Source organism: Strix aluco, chromosome 10, assembly GCF_031877795.1.
Source record: "Strix aluco isolate bStrAlu1 chromosome 10, bStrAlu1.hap1, whole genome shotgun sequence".
In the NCBI taxonomy this organism is placed as follows: domain Eukaryota; kingdom Metazoa; phylum Chordata; class Aves; order Strigiformes; family Strigidae; genus Strix; species Strix aluco.
Window position 1 is genome coordinate 25707176 of NC_133940.1, and position 13935 is coordinate 25721110.

Genomic DNA, 13935 nt, shown 5'->3' on the forward strand with positions numbered 1-13935 from the left:
TAGCTACTGTAATCTAAGAGACTGTTTCAGTAACAGTACTGCCTTCTCTGAATTTTCATCCTCGGCTTGGATTTTTGCAAGACCAGTCAGGTAGTCTTCACTACATGCATTTGTTGTATTCACTGTACCCCATGGGAAGAACAGTACGGCCAGCAGAAGTCATGAGAATTAAGGTGGAGCATTTCTTGTGCAAACACTGATCCAACTGGAACACTTCAAAAATTTGATCCAGGAGGAGAAATGATCACTGATGCTGCTCTCCTTCAGGGTGTCTGTAACTCAGAATAATAGCTCTTGAGTTATTAGCTGGTTATGTTTGGCATTCACCTTCTGAAGTTACTGCCAAAGGCATATAGGCAGAATAAAGTATAACACCACGTTGATAAATATGTGTCATTTCCCCCTGCCTTCCTCCAGAATTGTATAAAATGGAAAGGCATAATTGGAAAGTTAGTAAATATAATAGATCAGAATTTATTTGGGTTTTTTTCCCAGCTTGAACCTTTGTAACATCAGACTTCAACCTGGAGTGAGTGACTTTCATGTCTGATTTACAAATCTTTCAAATGAAGGATATAGTGTGGAAACAAAATAAATGCTTACTTAGCCATGATTTTTCAGTTACGACAATTTATCAGATTAGGAAAAAAACCAGAAAGTGAGCTGTGCCTGTGAAGGGAATGAGTTTGTCGTCTTGTGAACTGCACGTCTTCCATTGGCCAACTGGTGGGAGGGGAGCCCCATAGCATCTCATGTGTCTCTTCCATTCCTCTCATGTTCCCTGTGCCACTACAATGTTTGTGGCTTTTAGCTTATTCTTATATCTGATCTACAAAATCTGAGCATGGGACAGCATAAAGAAAAAGGATGGCAGAGTGCATAACAATCACATCTCTAAGTTAAATTTCAGATGGCAAAGGAAATCACAGTAAAATATTACATCCAGTTTATAATACACTGTTCCTGTTTTTCTTTAAGGGGCAAAAGATCTAAGATGCAGATTTGATCTGCATTATTTCTTTTGTCTCTGAGCGAACATCTTTATGAAACACTCAGATCTGACAGAGGTATGGTAAATAGCTGGCAGATATGGACTGGAAAGCTTTTCTGACTGTCTTCTACCATACATTAAATCATAGTGATGTGCTTTATTTTACCCTTTTGATTATAAAGTATAGTAAAACCAGAATTAAGAATGTCTTCAACTCTTTTCAATTCACAGTGCAATGTGTGATAAACTATAGTTAAACAAGAGCAATTACTAAACAATTTTGCTAATTAGAAGATGGCTTGCTAAATATGTTACCTCATTTTCTTTCCCTTACCGTATTTTCCAAGAGAAATTAAGAAATGACCATAAAGATGGCTACTGTTGAGGAAGACTTAATGGAAAGAGCTGCGGTAGTTGCACTGAGATAATATGTACAGATATGTACATATATGTACAATTATGTACAAAATATGTACAAAGATAGCAGAAGATGAGAATGGCTATACTGTGTCAAACCGAAGGGCGTCGAGCCCGTGCTCTCCCCAGGAATATGCCAAGGGAAGAGTAGGATCAAGTATGCATTAAGGCTATATGTTTCTGTGCCTAGAAATCCATGAGGACATCCATGAGGATGTCTTAAGCCAAAGCCTGTATCCATGTGCTTAATCACCCTAGACAGCTTTGGGATTTTTATTTTTCCTTGCCTGAATTTGTGGAATCACTCTTTGATCAGATGTAAGGTAACGCCCCAGCAATAGTTTTCCATCTGAGGTCCCACAGTAGAAAGGACTGCTTCCTTCTATTGCTTTACCCTGATACCTGATACTTTAATTTGGCAGCCCTCATTTCTTGTATTAAATGCTGAATAGTCACTCTCTTGTCATTTTCTTTGTGGTGTTAATGATTATATGGACCTGTGTCTCATGAATTCTTGGTCATTTCTTTTCCAGATTGCAGAGTCTTGATTTATTTAGCTGTTCCTTATGCAGATTATTCAGTGCAACTTCAAAAGCTTAGAATTAAAAGTACGTTTTTCTAATGCTAAATGATACTTGATTTGCAGTCATTAATTTGTTCTTGTAGATTAACTTAATGTTTCATTACCAAGTAAGGCAAAACTGCAGAGTTACAAATATTTTACGACAATTTCAATTGTCTATTTCTATTTTATTCTCTGGCGATAAAATCTCCAAATAAATTATTCCTGTGCTTTTGACTTCATTTTCATTTCACACATGGTCACTGATGTAGATGCATAAGTCTTTGAGCAGGAGGTAGGAATAGATGACCTCCTGAGACCTCATCAACCTGAATTATTCTATGAGTCGATAAAATCTATAATAAGTAATTTTCTTCAGTGATAACAGAAACGTATCAGCATAATTATAAACATGTAAACGTGTTCTTTAAAAGGCATGCAAAAGATACCACAGATTTTCTGCAAAGACAAAATTGACAATTGTGAATTTTCATCTGAGCATCGCTCTGCATGGAACAAACTCTCTAACACAACGAGCAGGATGCTGAACATTTCTGGCTCCATTTAATCCTACAGCCCAGTTGGCTAGAGGCAGCAGTCTGGTGGCCAAGCAGCGTTTGTGCTTTAGTGCCGCTGTGAAACCATGGAATGAGTTTCTGCTGTCCTTTCCCCACCCCACCTCCCCCCCAAAAGGATGTCAGGCTGATTTCTTTTTTCCTAGCTGGTGAAATGTGCTGACATGATTTGTGAAATGAGTAAGCGATATTGGTTAGTTGTAGGTTTTATGTAAAAGCATCTGTAGACAAAATAAAAATAATTTTATTTGTCTCACTCTGGCTATGTTTGATTCAAATAGATAACTGGTCCAGAATTTTAACATTACTAAATATAAGGCAAAAAAGGTACTTGCCCTAAATCACACAACAGGAGCAGTGATGGATCACATCACATTGAGCAAAGAAATCAAGCACATTGGGCTAGAGGAAAGAGTTGGGAGCTGAGTCCTGAAGAAGGTGGTGAAGGAGGAGCAAGAAGAAGAAACTTCTGGGTGTGGTGCTGTGTCAGTAATGGGGAAAGAGGTGGCTGCGAGGATGCTTCAATCCACCAGTCCTTGGCTGGGCTGAAGGTGGGGAAAGAATGGTAGCAAAGCTTGAGGGAACTTGATTGCCAACACCATGGGGAGAAATACCCATGAAAGTCAGTCTCAGTGAGGGACAGGGTGAAAGGCAGACCAGACACGGATCTGGGAAATTCAAAGGAACAGAAGAGCAACCAGGTACTAGACGAAGTGGGAGCCAGAAACAGATCAAACCAACAGCAGCTCCCCACAACCACCCTTGTTTTCCTGGAGTTGCTTTATGGACAAAAGCATGGGATGGTGATTTCCTTCAGGCCTGAAGATGAAAGAGGGTTTTGGGAAGCAGAGCACGGAGGGTGAGATCGCTCTGCTTTTCTGTCCTGTTCCCACAGACGTGCAACAGAGAATTTGCTCACAGTGATGCCAGAAGCTTTGGACTGAGGATCGGCAGTGTTACGGAGCCAACTGTATTCAGAATTTCAGGGAAGGTTCTGGGTGTCAGATGCCTGATTTTGGTGAGAAAGACCCTGACCTCCTCAGCTCTAAGTAAGAAGAAAAGCAGGCTTAAATTCAAAGGATCCTCTATGGTGCTTCCAAATGTCCAACAGCAGTTTATCACTGGATTTGAATTTATAAGAAGTAAGTAGCAAATTGTGCAAACTTTAGGTTTACTGCCCTACTAGAATTAAATAAGTTTCAGGAGTGAAAAGAATATTTTACAAAAAAATCCTCAAACTTTAAACAATGGTGTCACCAAAGAACAAATACCAATATATTTGTATATCCAGGAAAATGAATCCTGAAGTCTTTCCAAAATTACTTCTAGCTCTGTGTAAATCAGGGAGATATATGCATATGCACATGAATTGTTTAACTGTAGAAATATCTTTTTTCCTGTATAGCAGATGCACAAACGGAATGGGAATGTTTTATAACTTAGGCTTTTAAATAGTAAATAAATGGCTTATATTCTCAGTTTGAGACATCTTGATTTTTGCGTACTGGGTAATACTGATGTACGCAAATATTTTTTCAGAAAGAATTATTTTTCCCTTTTTAAAAAGAATATAAAACCTCAAGAATATGATAAAACATCACAGTTGGTTTCTAAATACTTTGCATCTTAATATGGTTGAAGTTAAGGCAGTAAGTAATTTCTGAGTTTTTCCCTTGAGCTGCGTAGTTCTTTTCATATGTAATTATTCTCTGAGTGCATTAGATAATGCTATGGTTCCCACAGCTGTATACACATCTATAAATCATTAATGAGGCAGTTAACTGAAACAAAACTATAAAAGATTTGCATTACCCGGCAGAACCCAGCCTTAATTGACTTCCAGTTATTTACAATTAATTTTTCCATTTGGAATAATGATTGCAAGCAACTTAGGTTTTTTTTTATTACTCAGGAATTAGATGCTGACTATTCATCAAAAGTTTTTACAGCAGGACCCTGTCAGTGGACAGTAATGAGCTTGAGGTAATCTTATTTTTACATGCACGTACACCCCCCTACACATTGGCAGAGGAGACAGGGTGAGAAGGGGACTTGTTGTATAATGGGGACAGGAGTCAGTGCTAACTTTATTTTTCTTTCTATCACATACCTAAGTTTAACAACAATTAATTTCCTTTCTTTGTAGTATCTAGCTAAAAGGCAACACAATGAATAGAGCTGGCTACAGTTCTAGATAGAATAAACTGCATGCATGAAGACGGAGTAAATACTTATTTCTGTCTTACAAGACTGTGAGATAGAAACCAGACTATAAGATAGAAACCAGGGAATAAACACTGCAAAGACCGTCAAGTAAATATTAATCCATTATGCTATTAAAAAAATTACTTTTATAGAAATGTAGTGTACAAAGTAAATCCTCATTAACTTGTCATTGTTTGAGTAAGCCACAGAACTCGAGGCTGTGTGTCAGACTCTGGACATACACAACTAGAAGATCTGCTCACTCTGCCATAGAAGCATAACTCTCATTGACGTTAATGGGCTGTGGATGTGTTCATCAGGAAGGGATGTCACAGTCAAATTCCTAATAAAACTTAAGTCAAAAATAACCAGAGCTCATTTGCAGCAGCTGATGTTATCTTCATTATCTTTCAATCTTCAGTTTTCAAAATGCCTAAGCGGATAGATCCCATCAGTAGTGACTCCTGGTCAGTTCTCTGTTTCTAAATCACAGCTATAAAATAAGTAAAATCTTATGCGTTGGGGTGCACTATACTGGAACCACTATCATTGGAAATCAATAATTCCCTGAAGCCTGAGCAAATGATACCTTCAGTTATTTCCCCTTGCTACCCTTATTTGGTACAAGATGCACAAAAATGTTTGGGTTTGTTTCTTTCTCTTCCCCTCAGATATAGCTGTCATGCCGAGGAAGTAAAATTACCTGCTTTTTTTTTTCTTGTATTGAAATAAATAATTTTGTTGTCCTTTGACTTACATTTAAGACTGTCCTTTCATGAAAATTGGCTAGGTACGTGGCTCTGAGTGAGGAACTGAAAGTAAAACCAGTGTTGTGAAGACAGAAAATGGGCTGATGTGATGGGCATTAGGAGCTTTGATTTCGTTGCAAGTTGTGTAGACCAAAAGACATTTACTGGTAAATACGGGAGAGTTTAATTCTGAGTGATGGTAAAGCTAACAGCTGCTTTCTTCGCCTTATCAATAGGTGCCAGCAAAAGGCCACTATAATTGATCTAGAAAATGTGGGCCCCGTGACAATCAAACACTTGTAACCTTGAAAATCTTGCAATCTAGTGCTGAAGTAATTTTTTTCCAGGTTATGTTCCGCTGGATTGTGTTACAATGTGTAATGTAAAGTAACGTGACAAGACTAGACATGGGTCATTCAGTCTGTCAGTAATTCAGAGCTTGGCAAATTGGTCCTCCCTCTTCACCAGTCCATGAACTTCACAGATACTTAACTTATTCATGCTACACTAGCTACCACATTATTTTAGCTGGAAAAGCTACTATGATGTGTGAAATCTGAGAGGCTTTTCTTTTTGAAATCAGGCTGGTACCAGATGAGCAAACAGTATTATTATTTTCATTAAGATATCGCATCCTGTCAACACATAACATTGGCAATTGCATTTCAAATAATTGCATACTCAACAAACTGTATAGCATAATTTAGACTGTCTTTTTACTGTGTTCATGATCCTTCTCATTGGGCTTGATTTCCTGGGCTGGGGAAGGGATTTTTATTCTCCTTGTAAACTCAGAGCTCCAATAACTTTTTATGCACATAGGTGATACTGCTTTTTTTTTTTTTTTCCCCCTCACTGGTACAATTATTTTAATAATTCTAAAACTGAGAAGTCCACCACATTCCAGAAAGTATTAAACTTATCAACCCCTTATTTCTTATACGGATCGTGAATAGCCTGTTACTGTGTGTCTTCAAAACAGCGAAAAAGAAATACCATGGCTTTGGCGTTTCTTGAGGGTTTGCTTTGAAGAAGCCAAAAATTATTTTACTGAAAACAGAACTGTCATTTGGTGAAAATTTCTGTTTATTTGAAAAACTATTAACTATCAAAAATATGCAGTTTACTTACCAGCTCTGATGTAAAGCAAGAGTCTTCGTCCTGCAGTGTTTCTTCCCACAATAGCAGACTTATTTTTCTGTGACTCCTTGCAGCATTATGAGCGTAGCCTGCTTTTGATTTGGTTTCAGAGCCAGCATCTGTGAATCGGGTCTGCGAATTAAACACAACTGCCTTTCTCTACTTCCTTTTTCTTTTTTTTTTTTTTTTCCCCCAAGTTAGTATGAACTGAACATAATACATATTAGAAGAAATAAAGAATTACAATCAGGGTGTGAGGAATTAATTTTTTCCTTTTGAATGGAATCTCAGTATTAAACTACCAGGAAAAAGCCATGAAAGGAATCAGTGGTTTTTCCACTGCTTTGCACATTGTAGAGTCATTTCAACATTGTAATATAGGTGTCAAATGCTAATAAATCAGCTGTCAAATGCTATCAAATACTTACTTTGCACAGGTGTAAATGATCACATAAAATGCAAAGCACTGATCTGACACCAAAAATCTCTGAGTACCATTTCTGTCTTCACCAGTTTTATAGAACTATTAACAAAAAGCCCAATAGGGAGTTTATTCCTTGTTATTTAAGTTACTAGCTTTTTTTGTCTGTTTTCTTATTTTTCGGGATGTGGTTCCCTTCTCCCTCTCCTCCCACCCAACTGACACCAAGGGAGAGAATGGAACAGTTTATGTGGAATTGCTTTGGACTGGTCTACAAAGAAAAATACTATGTTTCATAATAATGTTACGGATGATAAAGCATTTTTCCTGCCAAAACATCTCTGTAAGTGCCCCAGCATCATCAACTGATGGCAGCACAGCTCTGGGAATAAACAGACTTTTCAGCTAATGGCAGGAATCATCAGGGGAAACACGAAACAGGTATTTCTTCCTAATACAGAATGAAACATATGATTAAAGTTCAATGCCAAATCCTACTGGTACTTGAGCGAATTAAAGTTTATTTTTCATTCCTGTTTATTCTTTTGTCTCTTTTTAGGTAATTCATCTTGTTTCATTTAATGCCAATGGTTTTCCTTTCTATTTGGCCTCTTTGGCGGAAGGGCAGGACAATTCATTTTAGGCATGAGGTGTTTTGGTAATAAGATTAAAGCTTCAGGCAAAGCCCAGATCCTAAAATGAGAACTATGCGGGCACTCCATGCCGGTACGGAACCCTCCAAAGGCGGGGGTCAGTGTACTGTGACCCCAACCACGTCCTTGGCTCCTCAGGACAGCTGCTGGCAGAGTCCAAAAGGCGTCTGCGCCCTGGTGCCGTGCGTACACGTGTGCGATATTGTGACACTCAACTGCTTAATCTGTAACGGTGATGTAAGGCTGTGTACTTCGAAAGCACTCTTAATAACCTTCATATAAGATATACTGTATTGCAGTGTTTATTATGAAGGAGTTGTGATGCAAACTTTATTATGATGAAACCGTGTCTTCACCTAACAATGCAAAATGACTAAGTTTCTATCCGTGGACTTACTTCAGACTTTCTTGTGAAAAATAAGTATGTCTGTCTTGCTGTTGGCTGACTGAAGCACACAATGATTAATTAGAGCTGGGCCAATTTTGTATAGTTCAATATGAACTTGCCACTTCTCTGGCTGTTTCATCTCCATCACCTCTCTGACTAGCCAAAATTTATTCCGGAATACTGGGCACTTGCTCTGTTACCAGGAGCAGCAGGTCTATGTATGGCCTAACCTGTCCGAGATGATTGTTGTTTTTAAAAATAATGACCTTAAACATAGAGGCTGTCCCCTCTTTGTTGGCACAGAGCTGGACTGCTCTTAGAGGCAAGATCTGCAGTTGGTCAGGCAGATACACTAGCCATAGCATTCCTACCGGGCAGCTGGGGCAGCTCGCATAGATTTGAGAGCATGAAGGTGAGCAATTATATTTTAGGGACAAAACTTCTCCTTTTCCCACAACTAACCCCTCTTGTAAAGAGCCAAAGCAAAGCACTGATAGATGGTGAAAGGGTTCTACTACTCAGTGAATACACATTTCAATGTAATTTTTGAAAAAGCAGTGCATTTTCAAACATGCAAAGCCAAATGTCTTTTTAAAAAGTTTAAATATTATGAAAGATCCGATTTGTGAAGTATCAGTCATCACAAGACCATTTTAATATACGGTGCTGTGCTTACTTTCATACTTTTGGATTATGTCAACAGATCACATAAGATATAATAAAATCTTACTGTATTTATAACTGGAACTCAAAATAATAAGAGTTCTTTATTTTAAAAAATGAGCTCCAAAAATAATTTTTTCCCTTGCCTTAGATTACCACATGCCAATGTTCAGGCAAAGGCTGCTCTATTAAGATGCCAGGGTTAGCTGGCTAACAAGCAGAAATGGATGATGGTCTAATGGAAAGGGAGCAAGCTGCAGCATTTGCGCTGTGCTGACACTGAACTGGCTCATTTCAATTGATTTCTTTGTTGCACAAACATAAAACCATACTATTTCATAACTAAATTCATCATTTAAAAAATACTTTTTTCTCCCCTTCCATCCCAGCTTCAAATCAGCAAAGACGACACCCTTATTTGCAGACAGAACTAAAGTCAAAATGTTTATTAATAGTGATTTTACAAGTGCCTAAACATTTGTAGTATGTATAACAAATGATGATAGCACATGACCTGGCTTTTAAAAACACCTCGCTGAATTCCTTTCCCTCTCCCTCCCTCCTCACCCCAGGAAGGTACCTCAGCAGGAAGCAGCAGTGGGACAGCGGGAAGTCTTTAGATCAGTGAACAGATCCTCGGCCCAGGGCCAGCGAGCTGTGAATTACCAGGCTCGTGGGCACAGGGGCCGGTGTGATCACCTGAGGCCATGAAGGGAATTCGTAACCGTTCGGGTTAGCCCACATTTTGTCATGTTACCAAAAATATTCTGTAAATAAATATATTAATGCGCCACTTGTAGATAACAATTACTTAAACCACCATTCAGCTTTTAATGCACAGCCATGCATTTCTAAAGGAGAGTGTTCTCGCCGTGTATTACTATAGATCCAGATTTTAAATTGAGATTGGTCACTATTGATTCTGTTAAGAGTTTATTATGATGGCAGTCTGCATTACGCAAGATTCATAAAACTGCTGAAATACATCGTCCATTAAGTTGCCTGCATTTAGCCAAGATCACCTTGTGTCCAGCTAACACCAACTTTATTGGCATAATGCCATTTCAAAGGCAATTTACAAACGAGGAGACGCTTTGCAGGAAAGCGGAGCTGTCACAGAGGCAGATGTGGAGGGGCTGCGGGTGCTGCACCCTGACCTCAGCGGTGCCCCCCAGCCTGCGAACAGCCTCCCCCAGCTGAGCCTCCTGCAGCCCAGGCACTGCCTCAGAATGGGTTTGTTTCAGTGTCCCTCTGCTCCCCCACTTTTAGGAGGTGCTGGGACATGGGCACTGCCGAAGTCCCGCTCCTCTCAGTCATTTTCATTTGAAAAAAAACCAACCCAAAAGCCAAAACCTCAAAGATGCAACATCCCTCAGGGGCTACCAGCGCTGTAGCCAGCTCACTGCTGCAAACGAGGAGGAGCGTGGTGAAGGCTGACCTGCCTGCTGCCCAGCTCTGCCCTGGCCTGCAGGGTAGGGCCTCTCCAATGCTCTCCTAGAGACTGTCCCACTGTTTAGATCACAAGATGAGCAAGAGAGGTGAGAGCTGTAGCCAAATACGAGATTGTGTCCATGAGACATTAAAGCAGCTCACCATTGCCCGTGTTTGCTGTGTTGTGCCACCGGGCAGGAATGAGGTCTTGGGGTTATGCAGCTTTCTGAAAGCAGCACGCACAGATCTGTGCTGGACAGGGAACCACAGGGGACAGGGAAGGTTACCTTCCTGCTCCTTATAGCTTACGTTTAGATATGAAAGACAATTAATTCTTCCCTTAGTCTTGTCTTCTCTGAGTAAATAATCCCATCTCCTCCTTCACCTTTGAATGACAAGATCAGCAAAGACCTAAAAATATGACATGAAAGCAATTTCCTTATTTTCTTGCCTTATGTGGTTCACTTGCAGTGCCTGGAACTAGACAAAGTCTACACTGAGGGTTTTTAATACTGAACAGAGGAAAAAAAAAAAAAATCCCATGCAGTGTCAGACTTAATCCCAGAACATCTGCGTGTGCAGTGGGCACAGGCTGTGCTCTGAACTAGAGTGCTGTGGAACATGGGTGCTGCCTGCTCTGAGCCCCGGGTGGGAAACGCCACCTCGGGCACGCAGTCGCCGTCCCATGGTTCATACTGCATCAGTCGGAAACGTCTACGTAGAAGTTTTTGGGTCAGTGTAACTCACAGCCAGATCCCTATGGAGGAGGGTGTCATTTGGAATATTACTGAGATCAGAGAAAGTAAAATGAAATTTAAGAAAATGGAAATCTGTATTTTTATACAAACTGTTCAGTTGCAATTGGCCAAACCTGTTTCTTGTTCTGGCTTTAATATGGTTCTCCAACAGAAAGTGTTAGTTACAAGTTGCTCATTAGGTTGAGCTGACACATAAAAACCTCATGTCTTGGTTTGTCAATATTTATCAGACGCTGCCTAGTAAGGACTTAACAACAGATTCAGTCTCTGAAGTTTATCAGTTTCCGAAATCTCATTTGCCAGTACTTTGACGTTTAAAACTATTCTGGGAAGGGCAAATTAGGAATCAATGATGTGCTCATCAACCCAGTATCAATGCAGCCTTAAAAAATGTAGATCAGCCACTGAGGAAAAAAATGCTAAAATAGTCTTTATGGAGACTAAAGGAAAATGCAAAAATGATACTGTTTCAAAGACTGAAATATTTAGTTACTTTAAGTCTTTCTAAAATGCATGATACTGCATCATCAAAGAGCTCTCTTCAAAATCTGCAATTTGTAGGAGTGATACCAGAGTTCAGTCAGAAATGCTGCAATATCCCAAGAGTTGCTTCAAATCCTTTTTAAAAATAAGATTTAGAAATAAGGTCCAACCCTCATTTCAGATAATCCTGATGGAATAGCAACTAAAATTAATAGTTAAAGGTAGAATTTAAGTTCAGGTGCTCACACATGAGCTTTTATTAAGAGTGTGGGAGGACTCACAATTCCTAATGCTCCTGTTTCTTTGTATCATTCAATTTATGATTGTTTGATCAAATGCAGTGTGATTAATGCACTTGTTCGAGTGTTTGCTATAAAAATAATGTGGAATAAACCATGTCTGTATATTGGAAGACTATTCTGATAATTAGTTTGCTCACCTGTAAAACAGAGGCCAACATGTCGTCTTGAACTGATACCTGGCTAAGCTAAAAGATATCTTTAGGAATGAAAATCAGATGATTCCATTGTGCTGTATTACCTAGTATGGTTTGAAACTACACTTTGAAAGTTTGCACAAGTCTGCTAACCAGAAAAAAATCTAGTGATAAAAATAAAAGGAAGTTTGAATGCTATCGTTAGAGATAGTAGTAAACATAATCATAGGAAATACATTCCCCATAGATGTATTTAAAGGGGTTTTTTTTGGTTTTAGGTGACTGATTTAATTCAGGGTATGTGTGTGTGAACGTAAGTATGCATATATAAACATGCCTTGTGCCTTTGACCCATGAATGAAAGTAAAGAGTGATTAAGTAAACAGGTGATTACTTAATTCCACTTGACTCCAACCAGCTTTCAGTCACGTATTTTGAGAAAGGAATGTTTCACTTGCAAAGTTCAGAATTTGGAACATACAATAATTAGGAAAATGTTTGATACCAACCCACCCTCTTTATTAAGTAATTTCTTCAAGTATTTTTAATAGTGCAAAATATTGTTTTGCATTAGTACAGTAACTATGGGAATTCACAGTAAAAAAAAAATCTTAAAAGATTTCCAAAGTCAAACAAAAAAATTTTTAATACTGTATTTTTAGCAAGAACATTTTTAACAAAGAATGTGTACTTTAACTTAATATGGTACAACAGAGAAACCATACTTAAAAGTTTCCATTATCTAACACTCTACTGCATATTCATTTTTTCATCTTAAAAGACCAAAAGCCAAGCTGAACTGAGCATAAAAAAAAGCATCAATTATAATCCTCATATTACGTCAGCTATTAGGGTTTAGCTCACACTTTTGAATTGGTCATCTAATGAAAGGACAATTTTTACATCATTCTTTTAAAAAATGTACACACATTTCTTTTTAAAACGTAATATATATCGAGTATCTGCTTCAGTAAACAAAGCTTAATTTATAAACACAATCGAAACAGCTCCATGTTGAACAGTTTCAGTGATAAACTGGACTTGTATGATGTACAGCCAGTGAGGACCTTTGTGGCTTAAAATCATTGTGCCATTGCTATACAGTAATAGCTACCTCCTTAGAAAAAAAAAAAAAAAAAGTTCTTTTTTTGGGGGGAAAGGGGGAATAATTCCTGTATGTGCTTAAAAATACTAAAACTCCTTTCTATCTCTGGGGACCTAAAAATGATCTGTTGCAACAGGCTTGGTTTGGTATGATAAGCTTGTAAAAAGTCTCAATATTTCTTAATACGGCAGTTTTCGATGCAGCAACAGTAAATTGTTTGAAATTGTCCTTCAAGTTTCATGCTACAAATCCTGTTCTTCACACAGTACTGAAGGCATCAAAGGTTGGAAGGGACGTTTTTCATGAACTATATAGTCTTCAAATAGTGGTCATTATACGTTTTTCAACAATAGGTGTTTCCTTCAGTACATAATAGTGGGTTTGATGTATGTTCTGTTTTCTGGAGGAAAAAAAAAAAAAAGAGAAGGAATAAAGGTCAATTATATGGTTACACATTTTATAATTAATTGAAACTTAGGTGGGTTTCCTTGTTTGTGGACTTCTTCTCAAGCCAAATTATCAGCTATAAACTCTCCATCCCGTGAGCACGCTTCACACGGGAGAGGCGCTGGATGGCAAAGCCCTCGAGAGGGGACCGAGCGCTGAGCCAGTCCCGTGCGCTGCCCACTTCTACCCGATGCTGCACGTGTGGCCACTCAGCTGGGCTAAAAAACTACCAGCCTTGTTTCTAAAGGTGCTTGCCAGCCAGCACCTGCTGAGTATATAAATACTTTGATTTGGATTTTCTTCCTTTACAGCATTTGCTTTTTAATTTTTCCAAAGGCAGCCTGTGTTGTGTTGTGTGCCCCCATAAGATAGATAGGCTGAGTAACACAGCACCAGCTTTACAATGTACCATTATTACATGCACAAAACCTTCTAGGGAACAGTGTGTTAATAAATAAAATTGTGTTGCATTAAAAAATGTAATAGAAGTAAATCAATAGCTGTTCTTGGA

The 13935-nt window shown here is 38.6% G+C and overlaps 1 protein-coding gene across 3 annotated transcripts in view; it reads right to left on the bottom strand.

The window, feature by feature from the left end:
* Window positions 1-12500: 12500 nt before the first annotated feature.
* Window positions 12501-13935, bottom strand: part of DACH2 (dachshund family transcription factor 2) — a 308940-nt gene continuing 307505 nt past the window's right edge. For all 3 annotated transcript variants that reach the window (XM_074834791.1, XM_074834790.1, XM_074834789.1), the window contains one exon: window positions 12501-13377. In XM_074834791.1, the coding sequence (XP_074690892.1) occupies window positions 13340-13377 (38 nt within the window). In that variant the 3' untranslated portion in view covers window positions 12501-13339. The remainder of the gene's footprint in view (window positions 13378-13935) is intronic.